General features: G+C 44.8%; 1 protein-coding gene across 3 annotated transcripts in view; it reads left to right on the top strand.

Annotated features, from left to right (window-relative positions):
- The window catches only part of MBTPS1 (membrane bound transcription factor peptidase, site 1), a 1,184,166-nt gene that overhangs the window by 1,097,947 nt on the left and 68,942 nt on the right, over positions 1 to 17,277 (top strand). For all 3 annotated transcript variants that reach the window (XM_069604782.1, XM_069604783.1, XM_069604784.1), the window contains 2 exons: positions 9,671 to 9,802; positions 15,034 to 15,160. In XM_069604782.1, the coding sequence (XP_069460883.1) occupies positions 9,671 to 9,802; positions 15,034 to 15,160 (259 nt within the window). The remainder of the gene's footprint in view (positions 1 to 9,670; positions 9,803 to 15,033; positions 15,161 to 17,277) is intronic.

Raw genomic sequence — 17,277 nt, 5'->3', positions numbered from 1 at the left:
ATGTTTCAAGCACTAATGGCACGCTTCGTTTTTCTGTAGAAAAAATGTCGTCATCTTCAACACCATCGACCCCAAAGTTGGGATTTAAAAAATGTTACGACTGCAGGGCTAAAATGTCCATAACTGACCCTCACTGCATCTGCCTTTGGTGTCTGGGCTCCGTGCACCGTACCGAAGACTGCAGATCCTGTCAGTCCATGGCGGAAAAAGCTCTCCGGGAACGCAGGGGTAAGCTGGCAGTGGGAAAGGAAGCTTCAAAGTCGTCTTCGAAGAGGGAAAAAAAATTTGGGGAATCTAGAGATTCCCCTGGCATAAATGGTCGAAAAGGTTTCCAGTCACGCAAAAGAGCCATGCCAGGTCGCTCCTTCGGACGACTTGGGGGAAGTCAAAGACTACTTTGGCAAAACCGAATGTATTGACTCGAGAATAGTGTCTGTCCCTGATACCGTCGAAAAAGTTAAAATCGTCGAGGCCCTCAACGATTGTGTCAACGTCATTGGCGCCGACTACTTTGACACCGAAGTCTAGGGCGATTCCTGACAAATCGACCCCTTTATCGAAGCCGTCTTCGATATCGTCGACGGATTCTTCTATCTCATCGAGGCCCGTATTGGTTCAGGAGAAAATCTTTAAGCATGTACCGAAAAATGACTTTTTCAAGTCAATGTCCTCCATATATGAAGCGGATAGTGCCTCTGATGAAGAAACTTTATCATTTGGGGTGCAGTTTGGCACAAAAAAATGTACCTGAAGAGCTAATTCATCCGGAATCAAGGATGAAAGACCTGTGGGACTCCCTGCAGTCTGCTAGTGGACTTGATACTTCTCTAGAATTTAGAGTTTAGCATGCCCGACCCGTCGGAGCATGCAGACTCAGGTTCCAGAAATTTGATGAACAGGGTCAGAGTAAATGGGGTTGTAGTAGGGCTTCCCCAGCATATGAGCAGGATGACATGACGGACATCCTAGATCGGGGACCTCAAAAGGACACACTATTACCCTTCCACAAAGCCCTTCAGAGGAAGGTTTTGGCCAATTGGGAAGCTCCAGAATCTGGGCCTGCTGTGAACAGGAACTTCTCTAGGAAGAATAGACCCCCGAGCAGTGATCCAGACTATCTCACAAAACATCCTACCCCAGAGAGTATAGTAGTACAGACTGCTACTTTGACCAAACAGTTTGCCTATCCCTCTATCCCCCCAGATAGAGACGATATGAAAGTTGATGCATGGGCTTGCAAGGTCTTCTCATCAGGCAGCATGGCCATGAAGTCTACTAACGTTACATGTACATTAGCTAGATTTTCTTACACCCTGTGGGATTGTGTTGCCATGGCGGCTGATACATTCCGGAAGGCGAGGAAAGGGACGGCTTCCTGAATTTAGTTAAAGATGGTAAGGAGGCGATGGGAGAATGTCTCCAATCAGGATTGGATACTGCTGACAGCATCAGCAGATCCATGGCTACAAGCACCGTACTTGGCAGGTTTGCGTGGTTGAGAAAGTCGGGGTTTGCACCGGATGCCAGACTGCTCAACATGCCCTTGGACGGCTCGAGGTTGTTAGTCCGGAAGGCGAATGAGATTCTGGAGAAGCTGCAGCCCTCCAAGGCGGCGGCTAAGTCCTTTAGCGCCTCTATATGACAACCTCAATATCCCTACTCAGGCTCATCTTCCTGGAGGGTCGTTCTTTTCGCTTCTATTCCTCAGTTGGTAGAGGAAGAGGACAGGCTGGACAGAGGGGGCAAAGAAGATTCCCTCATGGTAGACGAGGAAGGGGTGCTAAATCAATCCCAGCAGCGGCATCTTTTCCCTCAGCCGTAACTGCAGCTGCCTCTATACCACGACACAACAGGATACTGGTGGGAGACGGAATCTCTCAGCATCTGAACGAGTGGTGTGGCATTACTTCAGATGCTTGCGCACTGGAAACAGTAGCACAGAGTTACTGCCTTTGTTTTTTAAAAAAAGGCCTCAAGATCATCCACCGGGAGCCAACTCTATCAAAATTCCAGATCCGCTCCTTGTGCAGGAAACTTTAACCCTGCTAGAGAAAGGTGCAATAGAATATGTACCTGTAGCAGAGAGGAACAAGGGTTGGTATTGCCCCTACTTTCTCAGTCCCAAAAAGGACAAATCGAGACCCATCTTTGACTTAAAAAATGTGAACAAGTTCCTCAGGAAGGACAAGTTCAAGATGGTTACCCTTTCTCAGATCCTTCAGGCACTCCAACTCTGACCGGTTGGTATCATTGGACCTTGAGGGTGCTTACTTGCCAATCCATCTCAAGCACAGAAAGTACCTGAGGTTCACAGTTGGCGGTTCTCACTATCAGTTTCAGGCTGACGTCCGTCCCAAGGGTTTTCACCAAGCTGATGGCAGTAGTGGCAGCAAGTCTCAGAATTCTCATTCTATGGCAAATTTCCCTTACCTATAGGTGTCCCCCAGCAGCTTTGGTGGATTTGAAGGGTTTGTTTCTTTTTTTCCTGCTAAGAGTGAGACTTTTTCCCACTCTTAGGCATTTTTGCTGTGTGTTTTCTAGGCTATTTTTGTGTTTAATGTCAATGGGATTTTCTCAACCCCATAGGAACCATCTTTATTCACATGTGTTACACACCTCCCTCAGTGCAGTGACACAGGGGTGTCGTAGCGACCCCAAACATAGACTCCAGACCCTGGGACTAACTACTGTCTCCCAGGGCATGTAAAGCCCCATTTGACTTTACTAGTCAATTTTTAGGAACTAAAACAGTACAAACCATCTTACTATGGAGGTACTGGAAAGGGTTAATAGTTTTTCCCTTATGTTCATTTTCGAGAGGGTACCGTACAGCCCCTGTCTCAAAGGTTTCTGGCTGGTGGCAGTGGTTACTACCATAAATATTGAACCGCAAATATTTTCCTATGGGATTTTCCCATTGTTCGAGGCTACCACTTTTTCTGACAGCCTCTAACATACCGCCGGTCCATTTTAATATTAACTTGACTCTGGTAGGTTTTATTTGCCAGAACTTTAATATAACTTCTTTCTCTAAACTCCTAATCCAGGTTGGGGGATCCTTTGTTTGTCCTTTTGGCGGGCTTCTGCCGAGAAGCCCTCCTTTCGGCACCACTGAGTCTGGGGTGGGTTCATTTTGTGGGAGGGGGAGTAGGACCCCTGGACAGGGTTGCCTCAGCAACCCATGTCGCACTCTATCCTGATAGGCTGGAGGGTCTCCCGCCAAGATGACCACTCCACTGTGAGTGACAGCTAGGCTGTATGAATGTGGATCTTTTTGCTTAAAAGCAGGGTCCTGAGGACTGGAAAAGCAAGACGTCGCCACTGGAACTAAGAAGCCGAAGAGGAGAGAATCCAAAGACATCTGCAATGACTGAACCACCGGTGAAGCCCTGCTGCAGTGTCTCACCACTTTTCTCCACACGACGAGAGAAGATCTTCATCTGCAAGAGCCTTCTTCCCTTGAGCTGGTGGGGCCAACCAGTTTGCCAATCACCTTCCCAGACCTGCCTTGGTCGAATCTTCCGTACCCTGTACTCGGAGGCCGGATAGCCAGGCATCAGTCTACCTGGACCGCGATTTAAAGGAGCATACCTTTTATTCGTCGGGCAGCCCCGCGGCTGGTTTCCTCCCTGGGTAGTGCAGTAACTCAAACCTTCCTCCACGACGAGAGCCTCTCTCCTCTGCTGGATCACCTGAACTGCAGGAACTACCAGGAACAACCGCCACCGCAGGAGCCACTTCTTCATTTTAAAGGTACATTGTTCCGCCAGGCCACCCTTTCTTCGCGGTAGGACTAACAGTGTTTTAAATCCTTTACCTACCTACCTGTTGGGTTGGCCGCCCCTCTCTCTTAACATTGTCTTCCAACTTCTGCATCCACTTTTTCAAAATCGTTAACCAAAGACTTGCCTGCAGCTACGAGAACATTTTGCTCCTGGGCCCTTGCCCTGTACCACTGCCTCAGGCTACATTTGTTAGAACTGCCTTCTTTAGATTGATTCTCAACTAGAACTGTGTTGGTGCACCTACTTATTATAACTACCCTTTTCTTCCCCTTTCTAAACCTTGTGAAATGCCATTTTGCTCAGTTTTCATTTAAGTATTGCCTATACTGATGCACTGTCTTGCTTAATCTGGTTCACAAATTTAGGAAAAGTGTTGCTAGGGTGTGTAAGAAGCTATTCCTATATAACTTGTGCTTTCCCTCCCTTGTAAAAAATTGATCCCTTGTGTGTGGTTTTCACTGTGCCGTTTTGCTCAGTTTTCACTCTGGTTCACTTGGTCTACAATTTAATGTGTGTATATTTTTCCTTGACTTAATTTAACTTGCTTGATGACTGTGATAAATGTGTTTTACTAGAAGTGTATAAAATAAATATATATCTACTTTTTAATATAAAGCTTTGGTCAGTGTTTCCATGTGCCATAGTAGGCCTATTATGTAAACCCTGAATACTGCTTATCTCCCTCTTGAGACAGGTCTGACTGCTCAGCCACTGCTACCAACTAAATCTTTGTGGTGCGGAGTGATACCAAAGGGGATTTATTGCTCTCACCTGTAGTCTTAATCTTCTGTAGTGCTCCCTAAGGGAACTGCACAGGATTCTGCCTAACAGGGGGGATTCACGTCTACCCCTACCTGGACGACTGGTTGATTAGGGCTTGTTCACCTGAGCGAGCCCAGGAACATCTCAGTATCACCTGCCACTCCATACAGACTGTTCTTCTCCCTCAACTACAAGAAGTCCCATATGATACCATGCCAAAGATTCCAGTTCATCGGAGCGGTCTTGCATACTTCCTTGGGGAAAGCCTTGCCTCCAGAGGTGAGAGCTCAACACATTCAGCAGATGGTAGCAAAATAACAAAATGGCCAAATGGCCAACATCTTCCGGCCTTGTTTTTTTTTTTTAGTTTTTTTTTTAGGTTGCTCGGTCTCATGTCATCGTGCATGTTCCTGGTGCCAAAGGCCCGATTGAGAATGAGATCCCTTCAGTGGGCTCTAAGAACTGAGTGGTCCCAATTTTCAGGGAATATGTTGGATCAACTGCAAGTTCTGAGCAGAGTTGCTGAAGACCTGATTTGGTGGGCTTGCGAGGAAAACATTCTCAAGGGAGAATCTTTTTGCCAGCCATGGCCAAAGATAACGTTAGTGACAGACGCCTCACTCACGGGGTGGGGAGCCCACACCAACAAACTCACAACCAGCGGTCGTTGGCCTCCATTGGAGTCCAAACTACACATCAAACTTTTGGAGCTGATGGCAATCAGACTAGCGCTGACGGCCTTCCTGCCCTCTGTACGGGGAAAGAATGTCCTGATAATGATGGACAACACAGTGGCCATGTACTACCTCCACAAGAGAGGAAGCGGTGCAGAGGGGCAATGCAGCTCTGGTCAATACAACAAGGAATCTCTCGATCAGCAGTTCACCTAGCCAGAGAACAGAACACGCCGGCGGACGGTCTGAGCAGGCAGAGCAGAGTCTCCCACGAGCGGCAACTAGCTCAGGAAGTCCTTCAAGAGAACTTCATCCTTTGAGGAACCCCTCAAGTGGATCCGTATGCGACCGGTGCCAACCGGAAGTGTGACCAGTACTGCTCAAGGGAATTTCCTCCAAGAGGAGCTCTAAGGGACGCGTTCGTAGTGGACTGGGAATTTCCACTCCTGTACGAGTTTCCTCCAGTCCCTGTGATTCCTCACGTAATCAGGAGGTGAGAAAATTTGGAAAACCCATGATCCTAATTGCCCTGGATTGGGCTAGGAGGACGTGGTACCTGCACATGTCCATCTGCCCTCCAATATGTCTTCCACAAAGAGAGAATCTTGACTCACAAGAGGGAGGTCGGGTTCTCCATCTGGTTGTCTCGGGAGGATAGCTCAGAAGCAACATGCTCGCCGTGGAAGCAAGACGACATTGAGCAACACAGGTTCGATCCCCGCGTCCGCGCTAGAAACCTCTGGGTATTAAGTACGTTCTAAAGAGCCAATCATGTCATATCATAACACTCTGCCTTCACGCATGGTTTCTGAGAGGCTGAGATACAAGAATTGGGACCTTCCGGATGACTTAATGGAGATTTTGCTTTCGGCCAGAAGTCCAGCAACGAAATCCTTTATCAGTGGTGTTGTAATAAGTTCAGTAACTGGTGCAAGGACAAGAATGTGGATCCTTTTCATTGTGACACTCATATGGTGCTTTCTTTCCTGTTGCATCTGGCTAATCTGGGGTTCCAGATTGGAACCATAAAAGGATACCTGGTGGCGCTTTCCATTTTTAAGCGCTCATCTGAAGAGGTCTCCTAGTTCAAGATACCTTTAATTGTTCAATTTCTGAAAGGACTCACTAATGTGCATCTTCCAGTCCCATTTAATGTCCCTGCTTGGGTTTTAAGCCTTGTGTTAAAGTTTCTAACTTGTTCCCCTTTTGAGCCTTTACATTCCTGCCCGTAAAGGCTCTTAACTCTGAAAATTGCACTACTTGTGGCATTAACATCAGCCCGCAGGGTAATTGAGTTGCCGGCCCTTTCATGCAAGCCTCCTCATACTACGTCCTTAGGGTAAAACCATAATTTCTGCCGAAAGTAGTCTCTAACTTCCATCGTCGCAGAAGATAACACTTCCATCTTTCTACACGACCCCCCTCCCCCTCATTTAGGGAAGGAGGAGGAAAGGTTGCATCGGATAGATCCGAAAAAGGGCAGAATTTCACCATGATCATCAACTATTTGTGGGATATACCAGCCCTAAATTGGGGCTTGCAGTAACTAAACAAACCATATCCCGGTGGATTACACTGGCTATTGGCGAATGCTACAGGTTAGCGGGCGAAGACCCGCCGGAAGGGCTTCGAGCTCATTCCACGAGGGGCATGGCAACTTCTGCGGCTCTTCAAAGGGGAGTCCCGATAATTGATATCTGCTCTGCGGCGACCTGGTCATCCGTTCATACATTTGTTAAGCATTATTGCTTGGACTCTTCTTCCAATCACGGAGGTCTTTTTGCTAAGGCAGTCCTTCATTCCATCCGTGACTAGATTAAATAGTAGTGCCTCCTCCAAATTGTCACTGCTTTGGGAGTCTATCAAAGATGAGGAATATGTGGGAGGTCACAATCCATTGGAAGAACAAGTTACTCACCCCTGATAACGTTCTTTCGACTGGATGTTCCTCTCACATATTCCTCATCGCCCCTCGCAGCCTACCCCACCGTACAATTTATGTGAATTACACTCTGTTACCGGAGAGCTTGCGGTCTGGGGTACGCCTGGTTTATGCCTAGATTTATGGAATGTAAAAACAGAACTGAAGCCAAGGGGCGTTGCACAAGCTATTTATACCACTGATGACGTTGAGGCTCCACGGTGGCCCATGAGGAACATCGATGCCACAGCATTGTGCACAGCGCCCTCTGCTGAGAATTGTTTTTTCCGAAGCAGCAAAGCTTGCGAGATACGAATTTCAAAGATGAGGAATATGTGGGAAGAATATCCAGTCGAAGTTACCAGGGGTAAGTAACTTGTTCTGTAAAATGCTGAGAGATTGCAGATGAGTGTGCTGGAACTGTATAAAAGGTGGGGCTTCTAGAGTGAAAAGCAAGTCAACCACAGGAAACGAAATTAACCGAAGAAGATGACAACCAGAGACGCATGCAGACCCTTATGCGGCAGAGGTGTTCCAAAGAGGATGACTCCTTCCCTTTGGCTGGTAGGAACAACCAGTCCCCAGACTTACTTTGAAACAAGCAATCTGCCGAGGTCCTAGGAGTTTCCAGAGCTGCTGAACCCCAATACCAGGAAACCTGCTGCCCATTTCGAGTGGATCGACGTGGAAAGGCCAAATCCGTCAAATCTTTGCTGTACCCATATGGACACTCTAGAGATACGTTCCAACTCGCCCAGACCCCCTCACCAGAGTGTGGGACTGCAGGAAGTGAAGAAGATTGACCGGGCGATCTGTGTCCTTTGTGGTTTTGCCGCCTTTTCTGCAGCACCAACAGAGTGCACCATGAAGTAGGTGATCGAGACGTCTGCTGAGTGATCCCGTCCATTGCCCTGCCTTCAGTCACCAGACCAAGGAATCCAGAGGTCGTGTCCAGCGCTCCAACATTGCAGAGCATCCAGCACAAACATTTTCTTCTAACCTAAGGTACTGTGGGGAAAAAGGTATTGCTTAACTGATTCCAAGAAGTCGTTCCAGATCGTTGGAGTGCACATAGGTGTCCAGGGCAACCCCTTTTACCTCCGACCCAAATCACTGCTTGTGTCCCCTCCTCAAGTTTGTTTTAAGGTCTCCCGTGTTAGTGGTTAACTTACTGCTTCAATAACTCTAGACACAGGGAGAAATCCACAGGAACTCTTTGTAATTCGCTATTTGTCAAGATTTCAAGTCTTCGCCAGTTATGTGATTTGGGACTTGAAAGACTTACTAGGCGAAGAAACCATCTCTAGAACCTTGAACTAAGCTTTTATTGCACTAACTAACCATTTTCCTCCCTTTAAGTGACTTTACTATATGTTTGCAGAGTAAATGTACGACTCTAACACGTTGAAAACAACAAGAGTGCGCAATAACCGATATACAATAAGTCTCTTTTTCCTTTCTAACGTTGCTACAAATATAACCGTGAACAAACACAAAAGTTAAAATGCCCTTTGAAGTGTATTATCAAGTAATCCTAAGTGTTCTAGTATAAACCTCAAGTCTTTAAGGTGATTCTGGTGTAAATATTATAAATATATGCTTTTTATAGAACTATATGTGTAAGTGCTCGTTTGTTGTGCCTGTCTAAGATTCAGTGTACTTGCCTACAGCTCACATCTTCCTCTGAAGTTAAGCCGGACTGCTCTTCCGCTCTACCAAGGTCCTGAGCTAGTACAGACTGATGCTAAGAGTTGGGGATCTACAAACCACTAGGATAGCTAGTCTTACTGCCAGTAGGACTTTAAGAAATCTCCCCTAACAGGTGGAACACATTCTCCAGCATATACACACATTGTTGAGTACGTCTTCCATTGATGCATTCGACAAGAAGTGTTCATACAGCCAGGACAGGTGTCGGGGATACAAAACAGTTTAGCAGACACTTTGAGCAGGCTGCCGTGCACAAACACAAGCGGGAATGAAGGAATAGTCAAACAACTTTTCCCAGTTCATGCTATGATCATGGCAGCCTTGCTCCTGGGGTCATAAAATGTGTGCATCTAAACCTTCCATTGTATTCGCTTACTTTGTGATGCAATTAAGCCCCACACCAGAGCCTGTTACTTTAACAAATGAAAAAGGTTTAAATGTTGCAAGGCACATCAGATCAGTCCTCTAAATTGGTCTGCATCAGACATTTCCACTTACCCAAGTATCCTGGCCAAAGTGTCCTCTTTATAATGCCTTTATGGAAGGGGTTAAATGTATATACTCGCCAGTGACCTATCTGTACTGCCACTCCTTTCAGAATGATGTTGAATTGAGGTGGCTCTGGTTTGGCCTGATACATTAAAATGTTATGGTACCCTCCTCTCCCCCCCCCCCCCGCCCAAAATAGCCAGAGCGTGTTCTTGTTTTTAGATGAGTGGAAAATGTTTCCCTACCTCATTAAAAATGTGCAAATTCTGAAATGAGCTGCAGTGAATTTATGCACACTGGTTCATACATGCCATTTGTGTACTCCACAGACTGCTTCTGGATGCTAGATTCTCTCCTTCAGTACACCGCCTATGGCGTGATGCCTTCCAGTCTGAGTCACTCTGAAAACAGGCAGAGCTCTCCAACTGGAGCAGACGTTAAACTGCCGCGAAGGATGGAAGGTGAGTTTCTTGATGACTAAAAGCATGACTGGTAGAAACTTCCAATATGAGATTTTCAATGGGATTTAAACTCTGTTCATTTTAGTTTTGAAATTATGTGCTTATTTAAGTAACTTGTTGCCCCTTTCTTTACAATATGTACACACATTTGTTCTTTTGTTTTTTCATTAATACGGAGAGTGGGCAAATCATTATAAATGCAATATTGTCCGTTGCATATTTTATATTTGGTACACATCAGGAGCTCCCTTGCACCTAGAGAGCAACCAAGAACACATTCTTTAAATCTGATAACCCTTACTAGAAATCCAGTGAACCCAAGCGGTAATGCCACAAAGTTCACGTAAACAATTCAAAATATATGGCAAACAAGACAATCATTGCTAATTGGTGTTTAAACTTCCCAAAACTAAGTATCTCTTTGGAAGGGTTTTTGTGGACGACTTTTTATCAAAGACACAACTACAGATTCAAGTCCAGTGCATTTCGGAATATGAATCCTCCATCAGGGAAATTAACATGGTGTGAAACAGAGAGCTCTACATAGAGCTTACGTTCTGAAATTCACATTGTGCCTTTTGCAAATATTTGATTTTCTTGCACCTGTAAGAGGTGGATGTATTCAAATATTAAAAAAAGGGACCCGTTATAGGGAGCTTTTAGTGATTTTCTTTGGTTTTTCAGATTCTCTAGAGAAGACACAGTTGAGGCAGATGTCCTTCTTGATGAACGATTTCTAATTCGAAATGAAATGGACGAAATGGACTTGAGTCCGCAGCTGTGTCTTTGATTTCCACAAAAGACCTTTTGAAGACCTGTTTAGTGTTTGGAAGTGTGCACACTAATCAATGACAATTGTTTGCCATACGTTGTGAATTATTTACATAATTAGTTTGTGGGACTGCCACTTGCTTTCAGAGTTTCTGATAAGGTGTCCGATTTACAGTTTAGTATTGTTGCTTGCACACGGTTCGTAATGTGAAATGTCACAAGTTTGTTGCATGTACTCACCTCTGAGGCTCTTCATGCTTTTAACACTTCAAAATTACACAAATAAATCCATTTGCAATTTTGATTGCCGAGATACGTGTAAAATTTCTTTTAAAGGTTTTGGCACTTCTTTTTTAAATAATAACCTTTGACATAAGATGGTCAGCAAGTACTCTTACTGGGAGTGAATGCCATAGCATGATGGTGGGACGTGGAACAAGACATTATATTAATTTTGCTACTGGTAATCTTACCTTCTGTACATACTTTGATGGCAAGTGAAGCCAATCATGTAATGACAACATGTGGTTTGAATGCTTAAACAGAAACTTCAAGGTGCACTTTCTGTTAGACTTTGTTTTTGTTTTTTTAATGGTAGAGGCCCTAATTGAGGCTATGTTGGGTCAGTGAACTCAGTTGTAAACAAGAGGGCTATACAGACGAGAGTTTAAATGCGTTAGAATAATTTTAAGGATGTCAGTGTAGCAATCATAATCAGCAGAGCTTGCCAGCGTAGCCATCAGGTAGCCATTTTTAAAGAAAGAAAAGGAATGAGCACAGTGACCGAAATGGGGTACAAGGCTTGAAAGGTGCCTTAGAGCCCAGTGGGCATTATACTGATAAGATGCCCTTGATTTAAAGAAAAACCTATGTGTAGTTTGTAGATAAAAAGCATGTTGTGAAAGGTGGACTTTGAGTGCTGGTATTTTCTGCATAATAGAATGTTTGTATTAGTGGATCAAGCACCTTGCATGTAGGTAGTATTTGGAAGTACTGAATGCCTTAAGGCCTAACCTCACCATGACATATTTGCAAGTGAGCTGAAACGCTGTTGTGGGCTTAGCTAGTGACATTGGGCTGCAGCCATGGGTCACGGTCTCTCTCAGGCCTGCGTTTTATGTAGTGATTGGCACTGACCCACAGCTAGGCATCAGGGTTTCCCACACAATTGCTTTGGATTACCTAGTGTTAGTGATGGCTGAGCAGTTAAGGACAAACTTAGAAGGGGAGTAGGGATGTTAGATACAGCATTACACTCTTAGCATTCAGGAAGGGAATTCCCAATCAGAGAGGCTATGAAAGATGAGACTTCATAGTTTGGGTGGTGAATTCGGTCCACAGTGGTTGCAGATCAGGTAAGACTTGAACTCCTTTGAGGTCCAACAATACTTTCCTACAAGAAGACGGTCTTGGATGACTTCCCTGGGGAACTCCGCTCTTGAGAAGATTCTTCTGAGGGCCTGGGCCAACTGGTGGTACAGTGACAGTCCCAATGGACACAGCTTCCGGGAACCTAGTTGCATGGACCGCAGCCACAGTAATGAATCTGTTCCCTCAAGATGTAGGTGTGCCAAGGGAATTGAACAATTTCAATCCCTACGAGTGGGGTTGGTATTGAGGGCCCTTTTCTATGCCGGATGTATTTTCCAGAACGAGTATGCCTAACCGCTCTTGTTGTGACTCTACTTGGAGAACTTTTCTTGGCCAATTGAAGTGAGAGGATAACCACAAAGGCGTCCTCCCTCTCAGGTGACCTGCCTAATCTACCATGTGGTCTAAGGTACTTTGCCCAAGTGTGTCACCTAAATCATGGTGAAAAGCTTTGCTTTACTACTAAAGGCCACTCTCCCAATTGATTGTTTTTCTCACTTTTTTCCTCAGGCCCTCGACTGTGCTTAATTCTCTGACCTTTTCAGAAGATTGCTAGGTCAGGGCTCTTTTTGGCAAACAACTCTTCGTGTGGTCGAGTCCTTCAGTTCAGACACCTCACTTTCTACAGGAACCTCAGTCACCTCCTGCACAAGCGTGAATGCTGCTGCAGGCCCACGAGTGGTTGCTAAATGGCCAGTGTATCCCTCCTTTCATCTAACACTATCTCTTTTCTGCTGCAGGAACGACTCCTCAGCAGGCTGTCCTTTGACCTGTGATCACAGCCCTGTCAAACCTGTGCTTTTGGCAAAGTTCTCGATGCACCATTTGAATGCTAACTTCCTAAACATACCATTGTAGTAATAACCTCTCCTACACTGCGAAGATACTCATGACCTTGTCACCTAAATGTAGAGCCACTAGGACAGACTGTCAGTGCTTCACTGGTCCTAGGTCAATCCTTGTGGTTTACCTCCTTTCACCTAACGCGACTCAAAGGCAATCCAGGTACCCATTGTTTTACTGGTTCAATTGTCACAAATAGCTGAGGCCAATAGATCATTAACAAGAATACTGTACCTATGTACAGGATAATTCTCTGCATGCTTCTAGAGAAACCATGGGTAATATAATAGAGGGTAAATGTTGGCTCTTGGCATGATCTGGCTGGATAATTGTACCCTCCAAGGTCTTGCCTTTGATCTAGGGTAATTGTTTTGGCAGTCAAGACCTGCTGCATCCCCCACAGTCTCAGTCTCAGGAGGATAGCTCAGGGGCAACGTGCTTACCTTGGAAGCAAGATGACACGAGGCAACAGGTTCGATCCCCGGGTCCACGCTTAGAAACCTCTGGGTATTGAGCGCATTACAGATAAGCTATCATATCAGATCACTCAACTCCACTATTGAAGGACCTGGAATTGCCATTCCCAACTACCGGGCGCCTCTGTTCGTTACACAGCCACCCCCTTGGGATTTCACAATTTTAGTTTTAGGGAGCTTCCATTTGAGATTATCCTCCTTTTCTGAAAGAGGCACTTGCCCCTTTTTGTTTACTCCCTATTTTACCCATTAATCTGCCGCTACTAGAAACCTCTAGTTCCAGAAATATAGCAAGGTGCAGAGGCAAATGTGTATGACAAGCGTCCAAGATGTCCTCCAACCTAACGTTTCAACCATCATCAGTGTCCACCCGAAAGCCAGTGGTGGTGTGAAGATTTCTTGACACTGTGGGCCTGCACTGTATGATAAGGCCAAGGGAGGAAGTACATTGATGAAAAGGGTGTTATACAAGATGGTAGGAATCAAGCAGTGAAAGAAAGGTAGAGGGAATGTGTCAAGTAAGAAGATTGAGATTGAAATCACCAAGAAAAAGCGAAAAGGGGAGAAGGAAGGATGAAGGCAAGAAGGTCTTACAGAGAACCATGTGGACAGTAGACAATTATGAAGGAAACAGTATAAGGTTTAGCTAAGAAAGCAAACAAACTCAAACCAAGAAAGATGAAAGAGGAGTTAGGTTGAGGGAGGAAGTTATAAGTGGAGTGATAAAGGATGCCACTCCCACTGCCTCTACCTGTCTGGTGAGGAGAGTGGGGGAAATACTTGAAAGGGGAGTAGTAACGAAAGCAGAGGTTAATGTCGATGGAGGTATCCAGGTCTCAGTTCTGCATAAGATATGAAGATTAAGTTGGCAAACCTCTCCAAGATAATGTGTGATGAAGCGCTTTGAAACACACTGTGTATAGGTGCTATATAAATAATCAATCAATCATGATTTATTGCAGATGGAGCGAGCAGGCCAATGGGAATGCTTGGAGAGGAAAGCGTGGGAGCGATAGGTACTTGGTTGCAGGAGTTGCCTGAAAATGTAGCGATAGGACCAGTGGGTAGGAAAAGGAGCACTAGACCTGGTTGAGAGGTATGTGAGTAAGACCGAACGAAAGACCAAGAATAATAAGGGATGTAGAAAAGACCACAATGAGTTGGAGAAATTGCACAAAGCCTTGTAATGAACAGGCAGGCAGCGAGCGATAGAAGGTACAGGAAAGAAGAAAAGGAAATGGGGAGGCATTATGCATAATGGTGTGGTCATAGAAAGTATAATAGCATGACACTCTCCACACATGCAAAAAGTAGCAGACTGGAGTGGAAGAAATAACTGCCCTTAATATATGCCACCTTTGGGAATGGATGCTCATGGCTAGGATGCCCTGCAGGTCACAGAGAATAAAAGTGCTGATAGTCACGTGACAGATCATGTGTAATATGACAAGGGCGAGTGGGAGGGGCCTCACAGATTGCGGCCTGGTATAGAGGTGTAAGAGAAGGGGCGGTAGCTTACACACAATGGAGGCAGAGTCCTCTTCGTCACCGAGGTGAGGTATATTTAGAACTTTCAAATGTAGAACACTGTTGAAGATTTGTTTTTGCCCTGTTGTAAACATTTTATTAATTCGGCCCATTAAATTAGTCTTCCCTATAATTACAAATTGGGTTGATTGTCTAAGGATCCAAATGGGTCATGTGTGTTTTCATGGTTTTATTAAAATGTCCTCACAAAACCGTTATCAAAAGTATATTTTTTATTTGTAGGGAATCACCTTCATCGTTATTCCAAAGTGTTGGAAGCTCATTTGGGAGATCCTAAGCCTCGGCCTCTCCCAGCCTGCCCTCATTTGTCTTGGGCAAAGCCCCAACCTTTGAACGAAACCGCTCCCAGGTCAGTATGTGAAATCGCTGTCCATCATTTTTGTCTGATAGTTTGAAAGGCTCTATGAAAAGGAATGAAGATCTTACCATGTACTCCTATTATAAAGTTTTTAAATTGCACAAACATAGAAAGTAGGTAAAAATTTGAGTAGGCATTATGTAGTAGTTGAGATATTTTGGTGGGGGGCTCCTTAAAATGGCACCTTGGTAAGCAAATCATTGCCTCATAGCAATGCTGTCTGGTGCAAGGGCAGCAGTGCGTTTCATGGACTTAACCTCTTGGACTACAGCCTTTTCTTCTTGAATGCTGGATGCTTTTCCCTAATGGGCTACACTACATAGCCATCATGCTCTTAGCTTTCCACAGGGAATGCTTGGGAAGTTAGACGTGAATCTCCACTTCACCAGTCTTCCTTAAAAGCCTTTGATGGTATGAGCTCTAAATGTATGTGGTATATATTTTTGAGATGAGAAACATAAACTTAAATGATCAAGTTGGGTGTAAGGAAAAAATCACACCCGTCTGCCCACTTTGTGAGTCGCTTTCACTTTTTTGTGATGTCTCGGCAGTTCTGTTTGCTGACAGTGTACCATGAAATTGTGGCTGTACAGGTTGTGGCCATTTGACCGTAAGGAAGTGTTTTTCCTTCCAGAGACTCCATATTGGGTTCTTTCATTGATTTGAAATCCAGTGACCAGGCAACCATGCTTTGGGGTTGGGTGGAGATCAAGAATGACCCCCATGGTGTGGTTGTCCTGTGATTTTCTTAGAATCAACATCTAAAGTGTATCCCCAAGATGATTACCTCAAAGGTTTCTGTAGCAACCAGCACGGACTAGCTTTCCGCCATAACTTTGAATAGTGTACGATTGAAGGTTTGGGTCAGGCCTTACCCAAGGTTTATGGATGTAAGCTGACACACTGCACCAGTACCTTGCCAACTGCTAGGATTCCATCTGAAAATTCCATGCAGGCGGATTTACTTGAGGATGACGACATACGCTATGCACCAGAATCTCTTGGACACTTAACTGTGAAGCTCAGCTTGTCCTGTGACCAGAAACAACCCGGTGTAGTCGATTTTTACCCTATTTGTTCTGCTGTTCTGTCCACAAGGTTCATTGTGCTAACCTTTCAGATCTAGGAAATCACTGCCCCAATGCTGGTTGCTCCTCCAGGAACCCTCCTCTGCAATCTGTCTATTCTCCTTCCATGTGATTGCACCGTCAAGATAACTTCTTTGGGGGTACCTTGATTTACTTTTTTTTTTTTTTTTTTAACTTGTGGGTACACAGTGTGCAGTTGTTGACCTTGCCCGTCGCTGCTGAACTGTAACCTTACTGGCTGCTGCTGAAAGAGCTCCTCTCTGCAATCTCCAGTTCAGCGTGTTAGTTGAGTCAAAATCCACTCCCCTCCATCTTGATGCAGCCGTTACATCGGTTGGCAGTCAGTCCATTGCCTGGTAGTCGAACTCACATATAATATTGCATTTTCATCCCTGTTGAGGCTTTAGGTTTGGACTCGTAAGGGAAAAGTCGAGTAACCAGTCAGGGGGGAAAATGCTAAAATCCCAAGTGTCTCTTGCCAGAGATGCAGTTTTGATGTGACTGCCGCCATACTGGAGTTACACAAAAATGCCCTGTTAGGACAGGTTTTCTCAAATCCAACTAACGGCTTCATAAAACCTTATCTGAAGCAGTACAAAGCTCCACTCTTAGTTTAAGGCTGTACCACCTGAGAACATTTGGTAGCGTAGACAGAGCAGCCAGAATTACCTTGGGAGGGAGAGAGGGCTGTAGATCAGTACAAAGAAATTGGAGCATACATATGGTTCAAAGAAACACTGATACACTAAGTATTGTAAAAATAATGGTTTATTTTAAATACAGTAGGCCAAGATAAATTAAATTGTGGGGAAGTAAGTACTATTCACATAAGTTATAAACACATATATATATATACAAAATAACCCAATACTTATGGTTTACAAACCAAAGTATAACCATTTTAAGATAACAATCAGCGGTCAAGGTGAGTCAAACCTATGACCTATTCAGAATGGCATTAAACTATCTATTCTTGGGGAGTAAAACCAGGTTAGATATACATTCAGAAAACAATAAGTA

This window comes from Ambystoma mexicanum, chromosome 1p (genome assembly GCF_040938575.1).
Source record: "Ambystoma mexicanum isolate Mex_15411 chromosome 1p, UKY_AmexF1_1, whole genome shotgun sequence".
Lineage (NCBI taxonomy): Eukaryota > Metazoa > Chordata > Amphibia > Caudata > Ambystomatidae > Ambystoma > Ambystoma mexicanum.
The sequence above is the reverse complement of the archived record's forward strand: the minus strand, read 5'-3'. Positions and strand labels throughout refer to the sequence as shown.